General features: G+C 48.6%; 1 protein-coding gene across 8 annotated transcripts in view; it reads right to left on the bottom strand.

Annotated features, from left to right (window-relative positions):
- The window catches only part of DOCK11 (dedicator of cytokinesis 11), an 85,604-nt gene that overhangs the window by 40,932 nt on the left and 18,206 nt on the right, over positions 1–26,466 (bottom strand). For 5 of the 8 annotated variants that reach the window (XM_074599630.1, XM_074599626.1, XM_074599629.1 and 2 more), the window contains exons 2-24: positions 25,252–25,368; positions 24,937–25,026; positions 24,181–24,263; positions 22,992–23,061; positions 20,741–20,836; positions 17,257–17,391; positions 15,829–16,006; positions 15,298–15,377; positions 14,630–14,713; positions 12,427–12,567; positions 10,562–10,771; positions 10,073–10,195; positions 8,999–9,081; positions 7,376–7,498; positions 7,165–7,241; positions 5,850–6,034; positions 5,685–5,750; positions 5,436–5,528; positions 4,919–5,042; positions 4,118–4,239; positions 3,599–3,685; positions 2,297–2,386; positions 683–801 (exon numbers count right to left, since the gene is read on the bottom strand). In XM_074599630.1, coding sequence (XP_074455731.1) covers positions 683–801; positions 2,297–2,386; positions 3,599–3,685; positions 4,118–4,239; positions 4,919–5,042; positions 5,436–5,528; positions 5,685–5,750; positions 5,850–6,034; positions 7,165–7,241; positions 7,376–7,498; positions 8,999–9,081; positions 10,073–10,195; positions 10,562–10,771; positions 12,427–12,567; positions 14,630–14,713; positions 15,298–15,377; positions 15,829–16,006; positions 17,257–17,391; positions 20,741–20,836; positions 22,992–23,061; positions 24,181–24,263; positions 24,937–25,026; positions 25,252–25,368 — 2,576 coding nt within the window. Of the gene's footprint in view, positions 1–682; positions 802–2,296; positions 2,387–3,598; positions 3,686–4,117; positions 4,240–4,918; positions 5,043–5,435; positions 5,529–5,684; positions 5,751–5,849; positions 6,035–7,164; positions 7,242–7,375; positions 7,499–8,998; positions 9,082–10,072; positions 10,196–10,561; positions 10,772–12,426; positions 12,568–14,629; positions 14,714–15,297; positions 15,378–15,828; positions 16,007–17,256; positions 17,392–20,740; positions 20,837–22,991; positions 23,186–24,180; positions 24,264–24,936; positions 25,027–25,251; positions 25,369–26,466 lie in introns of all 8 variants that reach the window. The other 3 variants (XM_074599632.1, XM_074599627.1, XM_074599625.1) reach the window with 3 other exon arrangements.

Here is a 26,466-nt window from a genome sequence, read left to right on the forward strand (position 1 = left end):
GCAGCCCTTCACAGAGGAAGATGGATGTTTTAATGCATCCATCAGTTTAGGGGTGCTGTGGCCCGCGGTAGGCAGGAAAGGTGCTTTTGCAGCTTTTGCTGCCTTCGGGCCCCGCAGAAGGCTGCAGGCAGCAGAAGCTGGCCCTGGCCGGTGCTGCCCTCTTGGGGCTGCGGGCTCGGCCGAGCATGGCTGCACGAACAGGGATGCGCCGCCTGCTTCTGCAGCAGCCAGCTCCGGGGCTTTTTAGCAGTCCTTCTGACTCGGAGGACCGATGTGCAGGGATGGGAGCAGGGCACCATTCCTGCAAGGAAACCTCATCTGCTGCCTGCAGCTGGGACATGCCTGGGCGCTCCGGAGCTTTTCGACACCCCAGTAACTCGGCTCACAGAGCCATCCCCGCCAGAAGACCCTTTTTCTTTTGAAAACCAAACCGGGAGTATCTTGAAAATACCACGTTTTTCCGCATGCAGCTCCCAGGACAAGGTCCCCACGCTGCCCCATGCCACCCGGTTGTGCCAGGAGAGGACCGCGGCTGGTGTTTCACAGCGCGGGAGCAAGCAGCAGGGGACGGGCAGAGCCGCCACTCCGCGCCTTGGACTGGGAAACCACACCCTGCTCCGTGCTGTACTTGTGGCTTTGCATTTGTAACTGCAGAAAAGCGGATGATTTACCAGACACTCACATGGTGCAGTTGACAGCTACTTCATCTTCCTGGGTCACATTTGTAAGGACTCTAAATAGTTGCATAAGAATTACAGGTAGAAACTGAATCATTACTTGGATCTCCATGGCGTGCAAACACTAAAACAAATGTTCAAAACACAGACACTTTTAGTTCAACATTTTGCAGATGTTAAATATTTACAGTGCACAGACATTTCTGCGGCAAAAGGACAGGCACTAGCAAATGCTTCAGGGTGTGGGCTTCAGCCTGCCGCAGGACAGGACTTAGACCCATGGCAGCGCTCGCTGCCTGCCTTCCAGCTGACAGATCCCAGCTGCGTGCCTTTGGGGAGCGACATGAATCACTCGTGGCAGGTGTTCATCCTCCTCTCCGATGTGCCCAGGCAGCTATGACTCAATTAGAGGTCACATGCTATGCTTTGACCCCCGATAACCCAGAATTTAAAGCTGAAGTTTTGCTCCCAACTCTTCTCATCGCTCGAGACAGTTTTTTGAAGTGACTAAGTCACAGAATCACAGAATGACATGGGTTGGAAGGGACCTCTGGAGCATGGAAACCTGGTATCCAGCGACTTGCAGTGAGACTTTTATTCAAAGAGCATATCTTGCTCTTGGAAATGGGATTTAAGTGACTTGGTGAAGGTCAAGATCAGCTGGTGCATACGCTCTCCACCCAAGTCATAGACCGCTTTTGCCTGAATCTCATGACACAAGTCTAGGAAAGACAGTGTGTTTCATTTTCAGTTTTCAAACCTGCAAATCTAATGAAAGGTTCTTAAGTCTGTATCTAGCCATTTAAATTACTGAGGTATCGGTGGTAAAAAGCCCTCACTGTGACATGTAAATGTCTCCCTGTCTGCAGGCTGCAGCAAGGTCGCTGTGGCTGGTCAGGGCTGGGACAGAAAGCAACTGTTCTTCTAGAGCTTGGCTTCGCAACCTGCCATTATTTCTATTTCTTAATATATTTAGATGTTATCTGAAACACACCCAGTAACTTTGTGATGATAAATCCCCACCGCTGGAAGCGGAGCTGTTGCTATGGCAGCACTCTCAAAAACAGGCAGTTATGGAAGGAAACAAGGAGAGTAAACAGCCAAGAAAGATATTCCCTGCAGAAGCCTGTGCTGGACCTGCTCTGAGGCCCTGACTCATGCCACAGCGACTGCCGAAAAGCTGGGGCTGGGTCACAGGTCATCTCTGGTCAACTTTAACTGACTGATAATCTCACAGATCCTTTCCAGCCTGAAAAAAAAATATCCCGTTTTGAATGGATAATCCTGAAAACAAGGAACTGTGCTACAGTTTAAAGGTTTGAATCAGATCTAGGGGGCAGCAGGGAAGGAGTGTGCAAGCCCACCAGGAGGAGGGTTTTCCATGAGCATGGCAGAGCGATGCCGATGGCTTGTTTTACCAACTGTGAAAGGCAGCGGGAGGCAGCACACAGAGAGCAGACAGCCGTGTCAGTAAGCAAAGGTGAGGATATTGCACACTGCACTGGTCCCAGTGCTGCAGCGAGTGCCTGTTCCTACAGGGCAGGGCTCTGGGTACGTACTGATGGTCCGTAGAAACACAGACAAAGCCCACTGACAGGCCTTTAGGTATTTAGGTTCACCTTTAGGTATTTAACAAGTTCTCCTGGGACTTCCTTAGCTCCCGCCTGAACCAGCTGGCAATACTGGAAGAACTTGTGCAAGTGCATGTCCTGGAAGAGAAGAAAAACAAGTTCAATGCAGCGGTCTCAATATTTGTCAACCCCCTACTCTGCAGCGTACACCCGAAAAATCTGCCGACTTACCTGCAGCAGCGGGCCCTGTGCCTAGCAAGCCCCACGTCAGTGCCAGTGGCACTCTTGGACCCCAGCTGCCATCTCCCAGGAGTACAGTACTGCTCCCTGCCTTCTCCAACACACCCAGCCACTGCCCAACCCCTGGCTCCCAACTAATCTTGAGATTAAGCACAAAACTGCCAGCAGTGTTAAAATTCTCCTGTGGTTGCACTGCCCCAAGCCCCAGTCCCCATCCGACACTGGCCTGGAGAAGCAGGAGCCCTTCTGTCCTGGCTGCAATGCTTTGAGACTGCCTCAGCATCTGCCTCACCAACCTCCTCCTCTCCATCTGAGGCACTCTCCTTCCCATTTCTCTCCCTCCTTCTCCAAGGTTAAATTTAATTACGGTTATTTAACGCTGAAAAGCACCTGGGAATGTAATTTGGTGGGGAGTGGAACTGCTGTGCTGCTCTCAGCACTGTACAGAATCAGCAGGACCCTAAAACAGGTTTAGCCAATGCTGGAAGCGAGCTGCTGTGAATGGAAGCGCAGCCGATGATTACCTCCAGCACGGCAGAGGAAGCCCTGCCAAGGGCCCTTCCCCATGAGCAGCGCTGACAGGAGGTGCCCCAGAGCACGTGCTGGGGATCTTTGCTGCACAGCACATGAAGCTTGGGGAAGGCCATCCACTGTAAGAGGGCGGAACACATGAGGACTTGGTAAAACAGCCTGAACTAGTTCCAAAGGGAAATCAGGACTCTTGCTTTCTTGTGTCTTCTGTTGTCAGCAAACTTTTATTTATTTTTTTTTTAAACTCAATGAACAATCAAATATCTGGGGAAACCTCCCATTTCCACCAGTTTTTCTCTCTTTTGCATCATCAAAGCAGATCATTTGCTCAAATGTTTCCTTGGTGCTGCCAGCTACAGTGCAATCGGCCAAGAAAACATCAGCCTCTCCCCAGGCTCATTCACTCACACAACTGCCTCATCACATCCGGACGAAGAAGCAGATCCCTGCAAGTAACCCCAGACTGGCTGCTCCAGAAGTACCTCAGCGCTGCTCTGCAAACACAGGTACCTCTTTCCCACAGCACCTACGGCATAGCATTTGTGTTGAAAGTCTTTGAGAAGGAGGCGCTCGACTTACCTGGGTGTAAATGGTCGAATCCAAATGGATTCTGATTTTAAACAGTGGCTTCACTCCATCCACCCACTTCGCATCCATGCTGGGCTGCTGTGAACAGACAACACGCAAATACTTGGTTTCAGCCTGCGGTGAGAAGGTGACTCTGTGCAGGCAGACCCGGGTTGGGGGCGGGGGGAGAATGGGGCCCCCCCGGTGCAAACACCAGTGACCTGACTGCAGCCATGGCAGGGCAAAGGCACCCCCGGGAGAACAAGCCCGCTCTCCTGCTCTGCACCACCTGCAACAGCCCCATCCAGCCTGCCACAGGTTGCAGGTATTCTCTGCAACCTTGCCACGGGAAGTGGCATTAAAAGTGTCCTGTCCCCCACCCCTAAGAACTTTGAGCTTTGGGGGCTGCCCTGCAGTTGGGATCTTTCCAGCTGAGCGGAGCACAAACACAAGCCCAGACTTAGAGTGGGACCAAAAGCTCAGTTCTCCTCTTCCCTTTATGTTTAAGCCCATTTCAAATGGCCTTCCTACCCTTCGTGACTCTGTGTCCCCAAGACCCAGGTAGCCAGGTGGAAGGTTGGATGAAACTGGCAAATGCCGCTCCAGGGTGACAATCCGTCCATCCTTCAGCAACGGGACCCAGGCATATCCCACTGCGGAGGCAACCGGTGGACCAGAGTGAGCAGGCACACAGCCATACATGTTCAGCTCAAGCTCCAAAAAGAGCCGTGTCTCCCCCCGAGAAGATCAAACCCACAGTTGTGCAAGAGACTTCAATGAGGCCGGGACTGACCATGTCAGCCTTGCAACAGCATGTTTTACCTGGTGACACGGCGAACGGAATTCAGGCAGGGCACAGCCCAGAGCAGAGGTGGGTTTGAGGGGCAGAGACAGGGCGTGAGCCATGGCTGTGCACCACGGCGAGGGTCCTTCAGTCGCCTAAGGACTGGCTCAATGGAAAGGCATCTCACCCCGTGGGACCAGGGCACGCTCAGGCCCTTACACATGCCCGGTGTCGGCAGGACCAGCCCCGCGACCCTGATCTCGCCTCCAGTGTTTGCTGGGGACTTGGCTGACAGCAGGCATACACGTACAAGCCAAGCCAAGGACACTCAGAAATAGCTGTCAGATTGCAGCAAAAATTTGAGCTTTAGCATACACTAAAAACATTGTGGTTTATTCCAGTTTAGACCTCTGATTTGTATTAGGTTGTTTTCAAAAGAGAAAATTCAGACAGGCTAGTATTTTAATCAAATATTTTTTCACACCCCTACGTTCATTTTATCTTGGACTCTTACGCTCCAACAGGAGTAATTTAAACAATGAACATACCTTGAGTTTCAACGGTGTCCTGTTTTTTCGATGTTGCCTTTGTATTAATTTCACAGCTGACATGATAGAAGGTGAAAAGCAAATGATGCTTTTGATGGAGGTGAATTGGAAGCTCAATTTTAATCTAAAATGATATCATGACAGATAAGACTGTATTTTTAATTCTGGAGTAATATTTTAAGTTCTATTTTATTTCACAAATGTTATGTTGTATGTAGTTACACAAGACACATTCTTACCCATCTTAAATAACTCCTGGCTAACATTTTCAGCACAGTTGCACATTACTTATTAATGGGAGCGTGTGATTGGAGTGCACAAAGCGTGACAGTAAAGACAGCAGAAAACAAACCGGCATTAAAAATTGACAGAGCCTCTGGCTTTGCTAAACCTTCTACTGACACAAAGGGCTGATGATTATTTTAACCCATATTTTACCCAGCCCCGGAAAAGGAGATAGCCTTTTGGCTTTGTAGTATCCAGGGAAATCTGTTATTTCCCACCATTTCATTTTTACCTCGTCATAGAACTCTGGGCTCTGGTTGTGATGCAGCACGGCAGCATATGCATTTGTGGTCAGGAGATGGCCTCCGGGTTTGCCATATATACACTGGAAACACAAACGAAAAGCTGGATTCAGGGTTGCTGCCGGCCAAATGAAAACAGTGAGCATGGAAACTCAGTGCTTTCCTATTGTCCTGCTCAGCCTGGCTGGCACACAGTATAGAGGGGCAAGCAAATGTCGGCCCTATTAACAGGTACCCACCTTTAACGGCCTGCCATCAGCTTCATCTGAATCCCTGAACTCAACACAGACAGCAATGTTCCTTGCCTGAAATGGGGGAGAACAGGAGGATGAGCCATTGCTACAGGGCAGCAGCATCAACCTGCACCACGCTGAGTCTGGCTGCAGGCTCTCCAGGCCACGCACCTTCGCAAACACCTTCTGGTTCTCATACTTCAAATGCAAGGGGTAGACGTAGAGGTGGTTTTTGTAAACAGTGAAGGGATAACAGTATTTTGCAACTTCTGGGACAAGCTCCTCCACTTCAACTGCAATGTCCTCACAGCTCTTCTCAAAAGGCTTTATAGGAATATAAGAAGCCGTGACACAATCTAGGAGAGAGGGGAAGCTTGGATGAGCACACACCCCATAGCCCATGTGAAGGGAAATTCATGGGTCTGAAACTCTGCTCTCGAGCACCCAGTTCTCTTCACATCAGAGGATCGTGTATGTCGACCAGGCAGCAGGACTTGCACCACTCCCATTGAAATGATAAGAGAAAATTCTCCCTTAATCTTCTTCTGTGGTCCCCAACTGCCTTAGCAATATTGAGAAAAGATGGGTGCAGGGGCACCGCGGGGCTTTGCTCTCCTTGCCAGTGGGGACTGTAGAAATGACACTTTCCTGCAGCTCTGGGCAACAACAAAGGGTCTTGCGAGTGACCCGTGTCCAGGTAGGGACAGCTGCTCTGCCCAGGACCTGCACCTTGACTCTTCCAGGAATTTGCCCCATTAAGCTACTGTCTGATAAGTCACGCAAACAGCACCTGACTGAAGCAGACAGGCTACTGAGATGATGACTTGAGACTGACGTCTCAAAGTGCATCCCACTGCGTCAGTCCTTCTCCACTCTCTGTTTCAGAAAGCTGATGGGCGGTTTTGTTGCCTCCAAATACCAGTGCACAAGCCCTGCCCTATTCACCGAGACTCACATCCACCACGAGGGAGAGTTCATCTCAAGTGATGTCCTTTCAAAGAACAGAAAAAATTAAGTCCATTAGAAAAGCCTTATGGACAGGGGACCGGACTATGGAACCTGTGACAGCAGCTGCCAAAAGCCCGTGGGGTGACACTGAACACACCACGAGTCCCTTCTTTGCCTCAGTTTCTTTAAATGGAAAGTAAAGAATCACACTGACCATGTCTGTGAAGCCCTCTGGTGTTAAGCATCATATATATTATATTAGATTGGTGTAATAATAATAGCAAAAGCAGGCAGATGGCTTCCTTTAGATTTAGGATGCGATGGCCAAACTGCAAAGCAGATGCATCCCCTGCACTTGGACAACATCCCTCCACAGAATCCATCAGAGAGACTTACAAGACAGTGGTTGTGCTGAATTACTCATTTCTCATTGCAGCCCTGAGATGCTCTGGTTAATGAAACAGCAAAACTCCCCATAGAAGCATTAACTCCTGAGGCTAGAGCCATCAGCATTTATTTTAAGATCCAAGATCCTTACTTGTGAAGTCAAGAGGGATGTCTTTGATGACGATATTCAACTGGGCTGGAATGATCTGCAGTTTTGTCTTCTCTGGTCTGCATTAGGGAGAAAGGAACTTGAAAGTTCAGGTGCTGAACACATCAGCAGTGCTTTCTGTCATCTCATGCTTACGCTTAACTGTTTACAAATGTGTATTAAAATGCCTGCTCGGCCAGTCTCTTACACTTACTTCTTATACTCTGCTAAAAGCTTCAGCATATCTTCGTTTGAGAGTTTGCCGCTGTCTTGCTTGTAGAGAGGCGAGAATTTTCCTTCAGCATCAAGAGTGCCCTGGGAGTCTTTGAAAACTGGTCTGCAGAAAAGAAGAGAGACATTTCTTAAACATTGGTAAGTACGCAGACACCGACTTCTTTGACACGTCAGGCTGAAGGGCGGGTCATCAGGCAAGAGGTTCGCTGGCCCGCGACTGCTCTGCACACCGCCAGACCTCCCGGTTATCCTCCCACCCTCACGTGTTGCTTAGACCGCACGCAGATTGCAGCCCACCGTGGCATCACCCACATCCCTTCTCTCCAGCCAGGTGAGAAGCACAGACCCAGCCCAGCTCCGAGCCTGGTCCACAGTCACAAACGCCCTTCAATCCCCTTCCACTTAACACCAACTGGTAAAGTAATTTCTAGGTTGCTCGTCCCCATGTGGGGTCAGAGCATGGAAGTCCTCCTAGGAAAGGAGTGCACAATGAAGACCAGTCTGAGGACACACACCAGCTTCCCCTGACCCCAGAGCAGGGGCCTGGACTCTGCCCTGGATGAATACTGGCATCTTTGCCCTTGAACATAAAGGCTGTGAGTGTCTGTGTACAGCAGGAACGTTAAAGCACCTGTGCTCCCTTTCTGTGCAAACTTTCTTCCTCTTCTGAAGCACGCGAGGAAACCGTTCCAGGGATGCAGAGCAACACAGTGCCCCACCCCAGCCTGGTGGCCACTCAACCGGTCTCCAAATGCAGCTCTTTACCCAGCAAGAACAAATCTGCAGCCTGTCAAAGTCAATGCCCACAGAGGGCCCACCATTAGGCTGTGTGCTGGCTCCCAGGAGTGAGCTGCAACCCAGAAAACACCACCTTGAAAGCGTCACAGCAAATTCCAGCCCAAGAATATACATTGCAAGCTGTACACCACCCGATCCTGGCCTGCTGTGACAGTCATCTGCTGTTCCTGTGTCATTACTATCCCTTTTGTCAGCACCAAACAGCAATTTAGCAATAGGAGGCAAGAGGGATGAACTCGCCTTCAGGCCTTCCTTGACGTGACATTTAAGGGAGTTAGCACTGACATCCTTTATCAGTTCCAATAAAAGAACAGCGAGGGACTGGGATCACTATCTCCAGTCACTCCCAAGAACATTAATTAAAGCAGAGTCTAAGATGGGAGACAGAGCCCAGCAGATTGCCCCCGCCAGGCTGAAGGGCCTCCACTCTCATCCTCTCCCTGGCAATGGCTGGTGCCAGGAGGGAATTTCTGTGCTGATTCCCGCGGTAGCATGGGACGGGGTAATTTGTCCCCAGGAACATTCTGCCCTGGTAGCAGTAGCTACAGGTCAGCAGGAAGGTTACTGTCTTCCCAGCACTGTTTAATTTTTTAATATTTTGTTTCTAATTTTAGATAGAGCATCTCAGGCCAATCCCCATTCTGCCTTGGGAATTGGAGCCGTATTCCACCCTCAGCTGCAACTTCACTGGCTCCAGTGGCTTGCAACTTCACTGGCTCCAGTGGCTTGGCCTTGGCCCGCTGGGGCGGATCGCAACCCTGATACTGGCGGCAGCTCCCGCCATGGCGCAGCTGCAGTGACTGACCTGGCAGCCCAGCCGAAGGGCATCCTGTACTGGCCCAGACGGCTGCACACCTGCTTGGCCACCTTATGGACCTTCTGGGCAGTCTGCAAAACACAAGAAAGGTTAGCTCGTGCTTCCACGCTGCCCTGGGAAAGGAGTGAAGAGGGCTGCACTCTCCAGGAAGAAGAAACTCCGTACTCCGCAACGCAGAGCTCCCCAGGCACACGGAGCAGCCGTTGCCGAAGCACTGGCAGACATCCCTCCCTGTCACTTCACACCACGCACATTTATGACTTTTGCAAAGCAAGAGCAAACATGTTGCGGGCACTGCCATATTAAAACTCCTCTTGATTCTGCATTAAAATGTCACGGTATGAGTATTTTATTTTCCAAAGGGTATTAGTTTATTTTCCAAAACTGACTGTAATTGCCTAATTCTATACAGACTTATGAAGTGTGCCGAGGGAATGTCGGCGCATACGAGGTGTTCCATACATCAATTTTCCAGGGACAAATTTTGACTGGCTGCAGCAGGACGGCATCAGCTCCACCTGGCACACAGAGACCGATGCCGACAGCACCATGGCCCCTCGCTGACCACCCTTTGCGTAAATTCCCCCATACGATCACGGCACTCTGCATGGAACAAGAGAGAGGCAGGGCAAGCAGAATAAAGGGTGAAGCCCATGTTCTGCTGCCACTAAACCATCGCTGTTCCCAGCGGGAGTGAGCCAGGACCACTGTGTGTAGCACCACGTAGCAGTGCAATCTGCTTTTCTGGGGATGAAGTGTCCCACTTTTTTGCTGCCAGCCCAGGTTGAAGTGTAACGAGGAAAGGTCCCCCTGCCCCAACAGCTTGGCTCTTTCTGAAAATCCTCTGCCTCTTTCCAGGGAAAAGAACTGAATCTCCCAGGACAGCCCAGCTGAAGCCAGCCTGGGAACAGTGCAAGCAGCAGAATGGGTGAAGAACAGTATTTGCCAGAAAGAAGCTAAAGAGCAGCAGAAACAGCCCATGTTTCAGACCACGCTACTCCCTCCAGCAGCAGACAGCATCACTATGCAGATAACCTCATGGCCCACGGCCCCATCCAATACCTTCCCCGGGTCCGAGTTTTTCATGTATGGCTCTGCACAGTGCGTTATGCTGCCCTGCAGCACCTTCTCCACACGGGCCACCAGGAAGATCTCCACATGTGGGTTGGTCACGGAGAAAACCCCCTGCAATAGAAAGACAGCAGCCGTCAGAGAGCAGGACACCCTACCTGATTGGGTTTGGCCCCGATCACCTCACCATCCCTTCCCACAATCCACACAGACCCTGCTCTGGTTGCTGCTGTGAATGGGCCATGGGGGCTCACAAGGCTTGAGCATGGTCAGGTCTTGAAGAACTCTGCCTGCTGCTTTGTCTGTCACTGCCAGTGAGCCCAAAGTGGCAACTGGCCTGAGACACTGACCAAAACCCCACCACTCAAGAGAGAAGCTGACTTCTGCTCCTCCACCCGGTGGACAACAACACGCTGCAACGCTGCTGAACAGCCACAGCCTCAACAGTGATACGGAATGAGGAGAAAGACAGTTGTTCACCCGTTTTATGTAGCGCAGGCAAGACTCGGGGACCCCGTGCACAAGGCTCTCGCCTGGTGAACATCCCTTGGCGCCCTCAGCTCCGGACGCAGAGTTATCCAGCAGCATGTCACGGACAGACGGAGGGTTCAAGTCCACGTGGAAGTCAGCTGAAATCTTGCAATTATTTTTCAGGTCAAATAATGCCAAGCTTAGGAAAAAGGGCTCAACCTGGAAATTTGATTGAATGTATGCATCAAAAAAACCGCACGGCACAGGCTCAAGAGTATCAACATGCATTGCCTTCCCTGCTAGGTTTGCCTTCTGCATCTGTTTGTTCCTTTAGTTTTGTACACCAGCATTTTACAGAATTCTTACAGACAATCCATGCTTATTTGCTTTACAAATACAGTTTTTTCCTGCATCTTCTTGCCTTTTGATCTGGTCGATTTGACCAAAGCTACTTTAAAACCATCGATGAAGCATAAAGAACGAAATCCATAGGGGTTTTTAATATAAATGATAAACTATGAAGTTAGGAAGCAAAGATGACCCCAATGCATCAGTTAGAGCTGTTTATCCTGTGCAATGAGAAAGAAATCAACTTAAGAGTGTTTATGTTCACATGCTAAGGACCACTTCACTTTTATTGTCCACAGTCAATCAGCTCTGGATGGCCCAACTGCAAGACACCCAAAATGTTCCTCAGCTGCTCTGTGCTGGGTGGCACAGGAGCAAAGTCAGCTCTCCCAGCCAGGAGAGCTCAAACACAAGCCTAACGCTGCTGAGGAACCGCACGTGCAAAATCTGCCAACTCGCTTGTAGCTATTGACCTTGACAGCGTAAGGCAAGTGGCAACAATTCCATGTATTTTTAATTCAAAGATCCTAGCAGGAATGCATTCATGTAAAGATAAAAGTGAAGGCCTGAAGATAAGACTGTAGCACGTCTGAGACATTACAGCGTAACTTGAAGGCATTACATCAATACTAAAAACATGCTGATCGGGTCTGACTCTGGGCCTGCTTAAGGATGAATGACAAGAATCTCTGCCATCAGTGACACATTTGTCTGCTGGGAGTTACCGGGGAGAACGAGTCTGGTGTTTTAGCTGTGGGCTGCCAATATGAAACCATCGCAATTCTATCAGCCATCCAAGTACCACCAGCAGAGATGGGCGAGCGCCAGTGCTGCCACCTCCCTCTGCTGCTCCGGCACCCTTACGTAAAGGGTCGACTCCAGCCAGAGCAAGTGCAGGACATAACAACAGGGAGTGTGTTTGGGGAGGAAAGGCTGGAGGAGCCTGGGCTGTTTGGCCTGGCAGAGCAAAGGCTGAGGAGAGATGTAATAACTGCATACAGACATCAGAGGCTCAGAAAATACAAGGAAGAGCTTTTGAGGCTGAGGCACCACTTTGGCACAATAACAAATGCATATAATAAAGTGACTGTGAACACAGTTAGGCTGGGAGTCAGAGGAAGGTTTCAGAACAGGGAAATCCCTTGCCATTAGGGGAAATGAAATAAAACACAGCAGCGAGTGGTTTGGAGATGGAGCTTAATCATTTACCAACTGGACTTTCACAGGGGCCCAGAACGTGGCAGACACACGCTCTCCATTCCCTGTGCTTATGAACTGCTGGTTTCCCAGCAGTCCCAGTCTCTGGCAGGCTGAGGCATGGCAGGACAGACCCTGTCCCCAGACACATTTTTGGAGCACCAAAACACCAAGGCAGACAAATCCTGCGAATGCCACTGCCTGCCCAGGTCCCACCAGAGCTCATGGAAAAATGGGATGTTTTTATCCACCCAGATTAATCTGCTGAGGGTTTTTCTAGCTGGCAAGGAGAAAGAATACAAAGCAGGACACGCCAGAGCTCCCCTTACGTTGGTGGGTCCTCCTTCCGACCTGTCACCGAGCTGAGCGAGGAGGTTGAGGGAGAAGTCCTGGCAGCACACCACAAAGCGCCTGCTGCACTTTTCCTCAAATGGCTTCACGTCTGGCTCGATCCCCGAGAAATCCAGCCTCTAGACAGCAAACAAATCTGGTCTCATTAAAAAAGAAAATAACCCCCTGAATGATGTTCAGGGATCACATTACAGCCAATACTATCTTAACCGATTTTTTTTTTAAGTGGTACAAAAGGTACAAGACATTCACAAATGAGTGCCATTTGGTGATGTTACACAAATGTATTCAAGACATGAATTCATGGGGATGTATCATTTTTTAGCAATCTGGTTTGTAGAGCACAGAAAACTAAACCTCAGTATGATTTCAGTTCCTTCCTGCTTTGTTGTAACCCTGGGGATCTTCCCAAACACCATTTAGAGCTTGGGGAAGAAAGCGGAACATAAGGCGTCGTTACACTCAGAAAAGTATCTTCCACTTTGAAGATGTGACTAGTTTAAGAGATGGTCCCTGTGCCTGAAATAGAGAGAAGGCACACGCCGTTGGGATCGTGAACAACATCTCGAAGTGGAAGGCATTTCTAGATGCACAGCAATAACCGGCGTGGTTAGAAACAACAAAGGCTGTCTGCAGAGCCGGCTGGGAAATCCAAACAGTCTTAATTATAATCACCTCCTTCCTAACCCAGAAGACCTATGCCTGGGCCGTGCCTCAAGATCTGCCTTTCCCAGAGAGCAGACACGTACGTGACCAAAGTACCTTCAGCCACCTAAAGACCCTCAGCCTTCACCACACCCATCGTACCGGGCACTGAGGACACAGAGATACCAAACCCCTATATATCAGCACATCTCTCAGTGACAATATGGCACAGTCCTATTTGTTTTTCCCCCTCAAATCCTGAAGAAACCTTCATGCCAAACTTAGGGTGCGGATATCTAGCTCCCAATCAAGCAATTTCAGCAAAATAGGCTACAATTGTTAATCCAGTTCTGGGAAACTCTTCCCGTTGTTTCCCCTAGTTCCTTTCGATGAGGAAAGTATGTTGTGGGTGTATGTTCCTGCTCCCAGTTTCCTTAGCACCAGGCATATAAGCATGCACGTGCACACCAGCGCTGACTAGGGCAGTGATTGTGAATGCCCAGTGTTACAGCAGACCAACCGACCCACACCGGAACGAAAAGCTCTGGGTATAGAGGGCGGACAGTGAATTCAGCCTAACCATTTGGTTAGGTTAAAAAAGATATCTTAGATACTCTGCACTGAGTAGTATTTCCATTTTTATTATCTGACTAGAATATAGGAAACTTCTCAAAGCTTCTCTTAAAAAAAAAAAAAAAGCCTCCTCAACGCTTATCTTCTTAGCTTCTTCCTGTTAAAGACCTTAAAGAAGTGCCAAGAGAAAAGCTCATTTTGTACAACTAAACCTTTTAAAGACTAATTACATTTCCTTGTTAAACCAGAAAATTCTTTTTCACAGGCGTGAACAAGCCAAAGCATGCCAGAAGGAGAACTAGAAACTAGGAAATAACTTGGAACAATTCTCTAAAACTGTGTTAACAATTGCAGCTCATTCCACTGAAATCCCACACCTGGACCTTGGGCGGAGAGCTCGGCGAAGACGTCAAAGCCCAGAAGAAAACAAGCCAATAGTCAATGAACCCCTACTCCAGTGCGTGAGAACAGCCTTGGGTGTTTTTTCTGTTTGTACGTCCCCTACATTTGAAAGTCCCTGAAGACTGAAGTTTCCCCTGAAAACCCCTACCATGGCCTTTGACATCACTGCTCCCTACTCCCAACGTGCTGTGCCCATGCAGCATTGCAGGTGCCCTTGCAATACCCCTTCTACGGCTTTTGCAACCATGAGAACCTCCCAGAGGCCCAGACAATGGGTTTGAAAGCCAACAACATCAAGGTGCACCACGAAGAAGCCAGCAATGCTGGAGCCCGTGTGTTGGGCTGCTGTGAGTCCTCCTTTTGTTTGAGTTATCACCTGAGCAGCTTGTTCAGCTCTCACTGACAGGGACGTGGGCTGCACTTTTATTCTCCAATCCATGGAACAACACACTGCCTCTGTAGGTGAACGCTGTCGCCATGCACGGGAACAGGGGAGGCCCGACACCCAGGGAGCTCTTACAGAGAGCATAACCTCATGTTGGAAAACATGGGGGTGTTTACCTGGACTTCGGGGTCGAAAGAAAAGAGGTTTTGTCTCCCATCATTTCTGCTCAGTTTGTTCAGCTGATCTGTTTCTCTTCCATACTAGGACAAAAGGAAAGCATTGACATTACTGCCCGGCCACACAGAGGCAAACATTTGTCATTTGGAAAGCATGGAAGCAAAACAAAATACATATTTTTCAGGTTGCCTTTGTGATATGTGAGATGATGCAAGGCTTCTGAGCCATAGCCACCAACATGGTGCCATGACAGTAAAGCGATGTGGCTCTGCCAGATGAGAAAGCAGGCAGAAGTAGGCAACTGCGCTCTGTCTCATAAACAGGAGGCGGCTGCCATCGAACTGCCCCTCCGCTCTCCTGGCCAGGACGGCCGCTCCTGCTGACCAGGGATGAGCAATGCTGACCATGCCGATCACAACGGCCCTTCATTTGCTTGAAGTCTGGCTCTTCCCTAAGCACCCCACGTGCGGAGCTGAGGAGTGTGCAGCCTTAAACCACGGAGCTGCACCCATGAGACAGGCAGAGGCGATAACAGAGACCCCAGCAGCACCCAGTGCCTGCCCAGCTCCCCCAGGGCTGAAGACACAGAACGTGGAGAACCTCTTTTGAAGTCACGGTGGAGAGAACTAGCTACAGGCTGGGGGGGCGATCTCTGCAAATGTGATACCTTCATCAGCTCCGGATGCATGCTTCTCTCCAGGCTCTCCAGGATGTTCTCTGATTTTCCCTGCGTGCTTGCTTCATCATCTGCAAGGACACAAAAAACAGATGTCCAAAACAACCACAGGAGCACCGCTCTGCCAGAAAGCATCCTGCAGTACTTGCTTACAATAGCAGAGAAACAGTTTACAGAGACTTTTCCAATCCTCAGGAGTAAGATTTTTCCATACATTACTAGTACCAGAGTATACTATTACAGCCTGCAAGGTCCTTCCAAAGCAGAACTTCAGCACAGAGCCAATTTTCCAGGAGTCTTGAAATTTTGCCATAGATTTCCCATCCAGAGGAAGGGTCATGTTTCCCTCCACGCTTATTCCTCAGACTATCATCTTTATTATACTAAGCCCTTTTGCATGATATCACGTGTCAGCCACAATTCTTGCTGTTAATCCAGAAGAGAAAACTATACACTTCTGCAGGCACACTGTTTGCATCCTGCTGGAGAAGGGTGAAGGTATGCATTTATTTATAAACTGACCTTGCACAGATTCCACAGGATCTTTCTTCTCTTGCACCAAACTCTCAGTATTGCTCTGTATGATCTTCCTTAGAGTTACCAGCCACTCTTCCATCTCCTGCTCAGTTTCAGCTGCCAGATAGTGGCTGTACTTGTCTATTGTCTTAAGTTCAAATGCATAACGGCGCATTTTAGGACACTGAACAAACAAACAAGAAATATAAAGATTTGTCTTACATTTTCCTCAATGACGCTGCACAGTACCTGCCATAAGGGTCCTCTCTGTGAAAGCATCCTGAACCGAAATATCATGACAGGGGAAAAAGAAAATAAAAAAAAATATCACATAACAAGGTACGCACCCTCCTTTGACCCAGCACCTCTCCTGCAGCAATCACAAAGGGCGTCACGGCTGCGATCAAGCCGTATGCAGCTCCGCAGCCGCCAGCTACTCTGAGAGCAGATGAAAGCCAGACTGAACTGCAGCCATGGCACCAAGGGGCAGGAGCAAGCTCCTTCTTATGTCATTAGACCTTAAGATTTACCCAGAGAAGCCAGGAACTGGATTTGTCTGGCACAGTAAATAATATTGCACTCCAGGACACTTAGAGGCATCTACCTTAAAAGCAAGTGGTTCAATGCAACATTTCTGAGCTCTGCTGGCTTTTAAACAGCATTTTCCAATGAGAAGCCAAGGCAAATCTGGTGCAACTTGGGAAGTACATCCTGTACATCACCGAGGCGTGTGCACTGCTGCTTTTACTGTGTTCAGAAAGACAAACGGAAACACACAGCTCTGACTCATCCATACTGAAGCAAACCGCCGGAGGAATTCAAGCTCCACCACGCTCAGTGCTTGAAGCTTCCGCAGAGAAAGAACATCCAAAGGCACAGCAGTGACCCACAGCTGCACTGCACTCTCAGCATAACAAAGCAAACCCAGGTTTAACCCGTCCTAAAACCTTAACAAGCCCTTTGCAGGTCCTAAGTCCCAAAGGGCTGCATGTCTGCATGGACCTATCAAGACATAACTGAAGAAACAAGAACCTGGTGTGAGCAGCGAGAGAGGAGGAAGGCGTCCAAGACCAAGTCACACCAACTACCTACTGGCTCCAGCCCTCAGGGTGTCTTGGAAGGCACCTGACCAATGACAACCGCGTGAAGGAGGTGGACAGAGCTGGGAGACAGCAGATGAGGTAATGACAAAATGCTTCCATTTCACTCTGAGAGCTGTTCTTCCACTTACTGTCTTCCTGGGCAAAAATATGGCACCCTTATGAAACGTCTTGCTGGCCTTTTAATCAGATTGGCTGACAGAGCAAACCAGCTCTGGGTTAGTTTGTAAATCCACGCCCTCACCTCTCGATGGCACGGACCTCGAGAGAGCATTTCTGGCTCAGTGCTAGCGACACATAAGGTCAGGAACAGCCCCGCACAAAGCACACCCACCTGCACAACATCATTGCAAGCGTCCAAGAAAATACAGCCTTTGGATTCTTTTGAAATTTTCTCATCTTTGTAGGAATTAAGAATATAGGAGCCATCTGTGAGTTGTGACAAGTAGAAATACCTCCTCTTGAATACCTGCAAAAGAAGAGTCTTGTTCATGCAAGCATTCACTCTTGTGTATCACAAACCAGTCTCAGTATCTGTCCTCCTGATATTGAGAAAATACTGTAACAAGAAACACCGATGACCCTAGAGCATTGCAGACTCACCCCTTTGAGTACGACTTGTTTTTGTAAAGAGAGATTTCATCATCTTCTTTAATTTTAATGTCCCTGTTACTATAAGTTTGCCCATCGAAAGCAAAGCCCCAGGCTTCCAGCTCATCTCTCAGCTGTCTCCCGCCTCATTTGTCTTTACAAAGTAACGCTGCACAGTAAATTCAGATCAGCATATCGCTTGAAGATTCATCCCACCCTAGAGCAGGTATTTCCAGAGCCTTTTTGATAAAGAAATCAGTTAGAATTACAAAGCAATTCTCCAGAAGACTTTGGAACAGACATGTGGAAATTCCTAGCGCTCAAGTGTAAGCCAAGGGACGCTCTAATCCATTCAACTGCCTGTTGTTTTGTGGGGGTTTGTCTGTTTTGTGGGGTTTTTTTATACAAATCTATTTTCCTGAACTGGCTTTGGCTTCGTGTTCGTTTCTCACCTCAGAAAGCAGTCAGTTTGGGAGAAGTTTTCCTATGTTTGACCTATTGTTTTTTATGAAAACCGTATTAATTAAAAAAAAAAAGCTCTCCAGTATCTCAGAACACCTTCCTTCACATTTGTCTGCCCATAAGCACTGGACTATAATTCAGGAGAACGTTTTGGCAGCAATTATGGTAGCACCATATGCTGTCAGGTCTGCAAGGAGCAGGGTGCATTTCACAGTTGCCAGATATCTGCGTTAGGAGAATCGCGAAGGAAGCCAGGGCAAGCGGCACTGCGAGTATTTCCACTGCCGGCATATCTGGAAGATCTACGAATAAACACAGGATTTTTCCTCCCAGATGGAGGACTACTAGTAATTGCCTGCTCCTGTCATTAGTGACACTAGCAAATGTTGAATAAAACCACTCACATACTTGCACAGAACTGGAAGGGAGCACTGTGCTCTGAACGGTAACCCAAGCCCTCTGAAAGGGAACCTCCGGCACCAGTAATCTAAGAAAATTAGATTAACCAGAAATCTAAGTATGCTAAGCATTAAGTCAGCTTAAACACTGATTGAGCGCTTCATTAAATCAATCTCAGAAGCTTTGTCAGTGGATGCTACAGAAACCCATGATAGATCTCTCTAGATGTTACAGGGCTGATATCCCTCATGGGTATGGAATTTCATGCTAAACCATTTGCATCTTCTGAATTCTGTTCAAAAGGAAAGGCAGAAGCAAGCAGCAAACACAATTCCTATGATCTTCCCCCCTTGTAAGCACTGCTGTCAGAAATAATTGTCACGAGACTACAACCATTTAAAATGAACAAACGCGGGAGCAGAGGAGCATCCCCTCTGCTCGGGCTACAGACGCTGTTGGTGAGCACAGCAATCGCAGAGGGACAGCTAGAGAACTGGGGAAGTCCATTTGGGCAGAGATAAAAGAAAGAAAAAGAAAAATTCCTGACACTGTGGTTATAATGCAGCACGCCGACACGCTGCGACACAGACAGCAAAAGAACTGGGCCAAAGCAGGGAAGTTCTCTGCAAAGGATGGGTTACTCTGAAATAAAGGTTGGCAGCTGTAGCCTAACTACAGCTGGCTCGTGGGCTGGCTCTCCACAAAACACACTCTGCACATGCTTAGCAACAGTGTGAGGTACCCACAGCTCAGCACGCCACAGCAATGAAAGAGCCCGCGCTCCGAAGATGGACGCATCTGCTTCTGCCATAGCACAGCCACCTCTCAGAGCGGCGGTAAGGCTGAGAACGTTCAAAGTCCTCAGATTTCTCGCACGTGCCTTAGGAGGTGTTTTTTAAGACACAGAACTGACCACGACCAGCTCAGAAAACGGCTACTGATTTTCCATACTCTGATTTCTGAGTTTCACAAGACACTCAGTGGATGTTATTAAGCCATTGTAGTTCAGATAACATCCCTGAAGGGTGGGTCTGAGGTGCTGGGCACTGAGGCCAACAATACCACAAGAGGCACAGTCAGGAACAGACCAAACAAACTGCTTTAAGCATGTGTGGTACTTCCTCCAGAAGTTACAGGAGCAGAAATGGCTTCAACCTTGCTGCTCGGAAAAGCAGATGATCAGAAAACCCTGTCCTGTCTATCAGCTCACGAGGAGTCATTTTAAAACTCAAATTAAAATTAGGCTTTTGAACTGTCCTGTTCCACTTCTCATGAAAGCATAACTCATTGAACTGAGCCTCCGAACGACTGAGCTTTTTGAGATGTACCAATATCCTCACAAAGCAGCGAGCCTCACTGCAGCCGTCCTTCAGCTGCACGATTGAGCGTTAACTCCCTAATACTCTCTCTATGCTGTAACAAGGCAGCTGCATGGTGGAACAACAGACAGGCTCATTGCCACAGCAAAAACCTGCGGTGGAACTGTTAAAAACCTCCACTGCAAAACCTAAGCAATGCCATGCCGGATTACATACAGAGGAGAACAGGAGACAAGGCAGCTGCTGCTTCTAGGTCAGTAATGCTCCATCTCCTCAGCGATATCACCCTGCTTTTAAAGCAAACACTCTTCATTTCCATTTAAAGTTGTCCGCTGTACATATTTCCCACCAGCAAGGAAACTATCAATTCAGAAAGTCTTCTTTGCAGGGCAGCTGCTTCAGTTATTTAAATGGCCTTCCTCTTCTGGGCCGCAGCTGCTCATCCAGAATCACAAAATGGTTTGGGTGGGAAGGGACCTTAAAGATCATCTCGTTCCACGCCCCTGCCCTGGGCAGGCACACCTCCCACCAGACCAGGTTGCTCCAGGGATGAGGCAGCCACAGCTTCTCTGGGCAACCTGGGCCAGGGGCTCACCACCCTCACAGCCAAGAATTTCTTCCCCATATCTCATCTCAATCTCCCCTCTTCCAGTTTGAGCCATTCCCCCTTGTCCTATCGCTACGTGCCCTTGTAAAAAGTCCCTCTCCAGCTTTCCTGTAGGCCCCCGTCATTTATGTCATCCATTGGCTGGCCTACCTCATCCAGAGCCTTACACAGAGGCACCTGGGCTTACTAGAACACACTTTGTCCTTTTGTTCAGCTTGCCTGTCAGGATTTGATGTACATCGGAAGTTTTCTGGGGAGGGAAGGGTCAACGGCTGTTGCCAGACTGGGTTTTCCGGTCCCCCTTGGGATGCTCTGCAAGAGGGAGGGATGCCCATCCAAACCCAAGCCCACCCACTGCACTCCTGCTAGCTTTAGAAATGTGATCTGAACTTAAACCTCGTGCCTCGTGCACCATTAGCATAACGCCGGATCAGACTCACCTTCATGGTAACAGTGATTGTGCTATTTACATTTGCTTTGTGCAGCCAGCCTTGCTTTATCACACCACCCTTCTGGGAGCAGAGGGAGGAGGAATCCTGAAAGAGAGAGAAAAATAAGAAAAAGAGGAGGTCAGGTGAACTGCCTCCCACCCTGGAAAGCAATACTGGTTTAGCCACAGCAATACGGTAACACGTAGAACATACGTGACACACGTACAGCTACACGTACAGCGTTATCACAAAAAAATTGAGGGTTGTCTCTTTCCAAGAAAGAGGCAAAAGAGGCTACTTTGGGTCACCTTTTAAAAAGAAAGATTACATCTACGCTGACAGAGCTGCACAGCAATTTTGCAATGAGGAAATGCATGTTGGTTCTTACACAGTATTTCAAAAAGCTGGGGAAGAAGGAAATTTTCAAAATGGACTGTTAAGGAAGTTGCAAAATGCAGAACTCCAGACTTACTTTGTCATTTCCTTTTGTATAAGTTAACTCACCATTTTAAATTTGGGCGACAACCACCAAACCCCAACAGCTGAAAGGTAACTGACTGGTTTCACGTTTATCAAAACAAAAAGGTTGAAGTGACCCAACCAGGCTGTTCTTGCCGTACCGGCTGGGGTTTCCAGCTCTGCTCCTGTCCTGCAGGCCCAGAAAGGGAGAATGGCTCTCCATCCCCACCGAGCCGTGACCTCCACTGGGAGGGAGGGAAGCGAGATCCCAGACTGACGCAAAAAACCTCACCCTGGGACTTCCAGTGACTCAGCAGCGGAGGCAGACCTGGACTGTCTGCCGATGAGCTACAAAGGGACTGGTTTATATCGTCTCCTGCATCCTAAATGGCAGGTTTTCACTCTTTTCTTGTCAAACTTCCAACAACAAAGTAATTTTTTTGGTGCTTTATTTTCCTGGGTAAAACAACCCATGATTTCTCCCTTATAATGGTTCGCCTTTTTTCATCAAGAGATTTCTTTTACTTGAATTTCCATTACAGAATTATAATGCAAATGATCTGTCACAAAACCACAACAGAATCCTTTAGATATGGCCATGCCAAAAGAAATAAATGCCAAGGTATCTGCCAAAGCAATTGGAACACCCTTCCATAAGCAACATCAGTAATTTCACTTGTTTGAGTATTTGGGACGCTGGCCAGAAGAAAAAAGGTCTCCATCAAATTTTGATAGCATTTTTTTTTCCCTTTTGCTATTTTCAGAAGCATGCTGATAACATACTGCACAGCTCTGTCTCCAGCCCAAATTAGATATTACTAAAGAGGTAACAGCTCAAGTTAACAGCGTAATGCAAACTGACAACATGGCCAAAAAAATTAAGGCCAAACTTGAAAATATATTTCCATTTAGGAAAAAGCCATCCCAGTCCAGACCTGAGGTGTGCCGGGACATTCACGGCAACTGTGAGAAATGTGCGTGGAACAGCCCCTTCAAATCTTCAGCTCTGGAGAAGAGAAACTCCCCTTTTCCTCTGCAAGGTCCTCAGCAGCAGCACCTTGGTGCCATGCGGGCTTTAAACAGCTGGGCTAAACTCTTCCCACCATAAACTAAAACTTCTTCATGCCATGTGCGTGAATTAAGCTGCACGTGGTACTTGAGACCAAAGAATGCTACCCCCCTCCTCCCTTTTGTAGCAAACGTGATACGCACGGGGAAACACGGCATCTGCGTTGGCCGAAATGACCACCAGGTTTGAGGTGTCCCAATTGTCACAGCCCCCAGCTCAGCCCCATGGAAGAGCTCCAGGGCTGCAAATCTTATCACAGAATTGTAGAACGGTTTGGGTTGGAAGGGACCTTAACGATCATCCAAGGACTGGTTAAGAATTGCAGATTATGCAGTAGAGCACAAAACTTTTGAAGAGGAGGACCCCAATATTGCAGTGTAGTTGAAAGCCGAATCATCCACCTTTAATATGGGACAGGATTTTACTTCATAATTGTTTGGCTTCTTTTTTTTCTCTTCCGTTGCTACAGCATTTCAAGTGAAAAAGCCACGAGAAATATTGTGGTTGATATTCCAGATAATTTCGGAGACTCTTGGCTCCAAGAGATTATCTTGTCATGCTTTGAAATAAATCACTGTCTCAGTTTTGGTTCCATCTTCGTAATACGAAGCATGTCACCAAAAAACATTCCTGGGAACTGAATTCTGACTTTGCCTTGTGAAATCTGCTTTTTTAACAGATCTTAGAGAGGAATATGTAAAAAAAAAAAAACCAAAAAACAAAACTCCTTACCTCGTCCTTTTCAAAGTCTTCATCAATTTCAAACACATGGCTCGGAATCTTGTCTGGCCTAAAGGATTTGCTGCAATCACAACACATTTTCATTTTAATGCCTGGGATGCGAGGGTCCTCCCAGCCAGCAGCTGATGCTGGGTCCAGAAGCAATTGCCAAAGTGCAGACTGCAGAGCACAGCAGAACTGTCCTCCTGCAGGAGACAGACTTCAAGAGACCTACAGCCCCTCGCAGCTGGAGAAAGCTAACTTCTGAGTGCACTTCATGGAAATTAAGCACAAGCAGTATGCAATTAGCTTTCTCTGTGTTAGCTGTCTGATTCTGCAGAGTTTTTGCTGACTTGCATTTATGCAACACAGAGATGCAGGCAGGACAGTTTATATTCCAGCTTGCTAAAAAAGAAGCAAGATCAGACTGCAAGGTTATTCACAAATTTTACTACGATTTGATCAAAAGCATGGCCCCATTGCTGCTTCACATCCCTGTGAAGAGCTTCAGAACAGACCCACTTCAGCCGATTAACAAGAAAAAGCATTGAAGAAGCTGCCAGCACATGAGCGGTCTGAACAGTGGTCCAGACAGGCACGGAGCACGGAGAGCAAGAGCAGAGCAGGCGCCACCACCGAGAAAATAACAATCCAGCAGAAATCCGAGCTGTATGTGCCTGTCTGAAAAAAATGATTAGTTGCGGGGCTGGAATCGGTGTCGCAGCACACAACTCTGCAGCACTGCCGGCACCAGCAGCGGCGCTACACCCCAGGCTGAAGCTGTAAAACAACATCTAAATGACAGAGCAGGTCTGCTCAGCATGGCAACACCACGTCTAGCGCACGGTGAACGCCAGCCCAGGGGGACAACGAGGGTCCCGATTCGGGGTGAGAGGACACCGTCAACGCTATTCATCCTGCCACGTGCCCAGGCTGCGGTCCGTCCTCAGCCTAGATGGAGGGTGGATATGCACACTGGTGGATGGGACGGGAAGTAACGACCCAGGCTGGCAATATTACCAGCATCTCCCTGGCACAGCCGAGAGACAATGGCACGATAACAGGAACCTCTGGCTCTCCAACCTTCAGTGACAAACCTCTGGAGGGGAGGCCGCTTGTGGCACAGGCATCAGGAAAAAGGGCAGGCTTTTTCACAGCCCTGTGACCATGTATTAGTATTCCAAGGGAGTGCGACACTTACCACGGCAACATCCGAAAGTCTCCTGAGTATTCCTCATACTTGTAGTTTACCACGTGCCAGTCTGAGCTGTAGGTTTTAATGCACTGAAAGGAAAACAATACAACTCTTTGAAAGCTACACCAAGCAAAATAAAACCACGCACAAGTCTGAAAGGTTACGGACTGCTGGGTGAGGTAAGCGCAAGTGGAAAGGGTCTGAACAAGGCTGCTTCGCTTTTTTTGGGTTGCAATACAGAATTTCATAAAGAACATTTTCAGCACAGAGACAAAAATCACACAGCACCTGGCCTGCCCCACAGCTACTGATTTTGCATTTATCACTCCAACGCTTTAAAAAAGGAGTAGTGATTTGGGACGGAACCATTTTCCAGAAAGCACCGATTTTCTGCCCTCGGAAATGTGGTGTCTCTAGCTCGACATCGACCATCGCTTGGCACGTAGCTCCACTGCATTTGGAGGGAATGTTCCTAGAGAGCGGCATGTTACAGAACAGACCCCTGGCACTCGGGATGCTCCTTGCCGCTGGGGCAGGGGGTGCAGAGCCACACGCCTTGTCTGCTGCATACAAAACCCCACGGGAAGCAGCCCTGCACAAGAGCCTCCCTGAGAACCATCTCGACGGCCAGCCTGACGGTGACTGGTGCTTCCCACACAGGGAAAAGCAAGTGATCTGCAGTCCCGCAGAGTGGGAGCTACAGCAGAGCGTCTTGCCTAAGGATGTGGTGAAGGCGGGCGTTGCGTGGCCTTTTGCCCTCACCTCTTTGACGAAGAGACTCTGAGCTTTCTTTAGAGCGTCTTCTGGCACTGTGGACTGGACAGTCCTCCTCTGTCGACTGATGACTGAGATCTGCAGGGAAAAGGAGAACATGGTTTCAGCGCAAACTGGGTCTTCAGGGCTTGGTGCTTGCCTTAAGTAAATGTGGTGGGCCCAAATCACCAGGGGGTCATTTTGGTTTTCTGTGTCAGTAACGCAGCCAAAATCAACATGTGGCTAACGGCGGAAATTTTCCAAGGTAAGCAGGACTGGAGATGAACGAGACTCAAACACGAGAAACAGCCAGTGCAAACTCACAGATACGTCTTCGATCGGAAATATCAGCAGGTCCCGGAGGGGATCACTGTAGATCTGAACTTTGCGTTGAAGGATCACGTTCTCATAGTCCAGGGGTTCAACCACTTTGGTTTTTTCCTGCAGGAAACACAGAAGGTGAAAAAAAATCACACACGTATATATAATAGATAAAATAACTAACATCTTGTGCTTAATTTAGCCTGACAATTTCAAACCATTACCGTGTTACCAGTGAACTGCTGGCTAATTCAGCAATCTCATACTCGTGTGATGCAGGTAACCACCACCGTGTGTGTTTTACAGAGAGGGAAACAAGGGGTTAAGTTATTCATGCCTGGTAATGAGCTACAGGAAGAAACAAAGCCCTGCAAGCACTGCTGCTCTGGTCCAAGCAAAGTCTCTAATTTCTTAATGGACCACAAAATCCTCCTGGACAGGCCACAGCTTTAGCAGCTGCAAGCTTCAGCGCCTTTCTGTGCGAGAGAGCGGCTCATGGGTACGGCGGAGAAGGAATTGGGCTTCTGGCACTGGCTCTGCTCAGCCCGAAGCTGGTTTTGCTGGAGGAGTTGACGAAGTCATACCCTCTCTGGAAACGTGCCGCTGGCAAGGTGAGAGCAAGCCAGCTGCTACCCCCTTCAGCGCAGGAATTCCGCCCCATGGAAGGAAAAGCGGAATCCCTCTGGAAAGGCAGGAAAGCCCTCTCCATAAATCACACCTCAGCCACAGCTGAGGGCTGGAAACATCTGGGGCCTGGTTTTGCTCTCACTTATATTTCTGGGAAGCAAGAGGAACTTCTCCAAAATCCGTGGAGTCGCAAGTAAAACCTATTAGGAGAGCGCCATTACATTTGCTATTGCACTACTTTTGCCCAGGTTACAAGTCCGGAAAACAGAACTTAAAAAAAATGTGAGAAAACACAAGGGCAACTTCTGAAGTAGGCAAATATCATCTCCGCTGCCCAGACCAAGACTTCAGATTTCATAAGCAAGAGCCAGGCACTTAGCGCCGCAGCTGTGAAAGTTCAACTTTACACCAAAAGCAAGCCCATGACTCTGTATATGAGCGGTCACAATAAAAGGGGAAGCAAATTCAGACACATCAACTTTGCCTTGTTTTGAATCACGGCCAAAAGGCTGTTGATGCCCGGCAATGCCGCGGACGGTATTTGTGAAAGCCTGCCAGCAGCCTCATGCCTCCTGGATGGCACGTGCTGCT

The sequence above is a fragment of the Larus michahellis genome, chromosome 9 (genome assembly GCF_964199755.1).
Source record: "Larus michahellis chromosome 9, bLarMic1.1, whole genome shotgun sequence".
NCBI lineage: Eukaryota > Metazoa > Chordata > Aves > Charadriiformes > Laridae > Larus > Larus michahellis.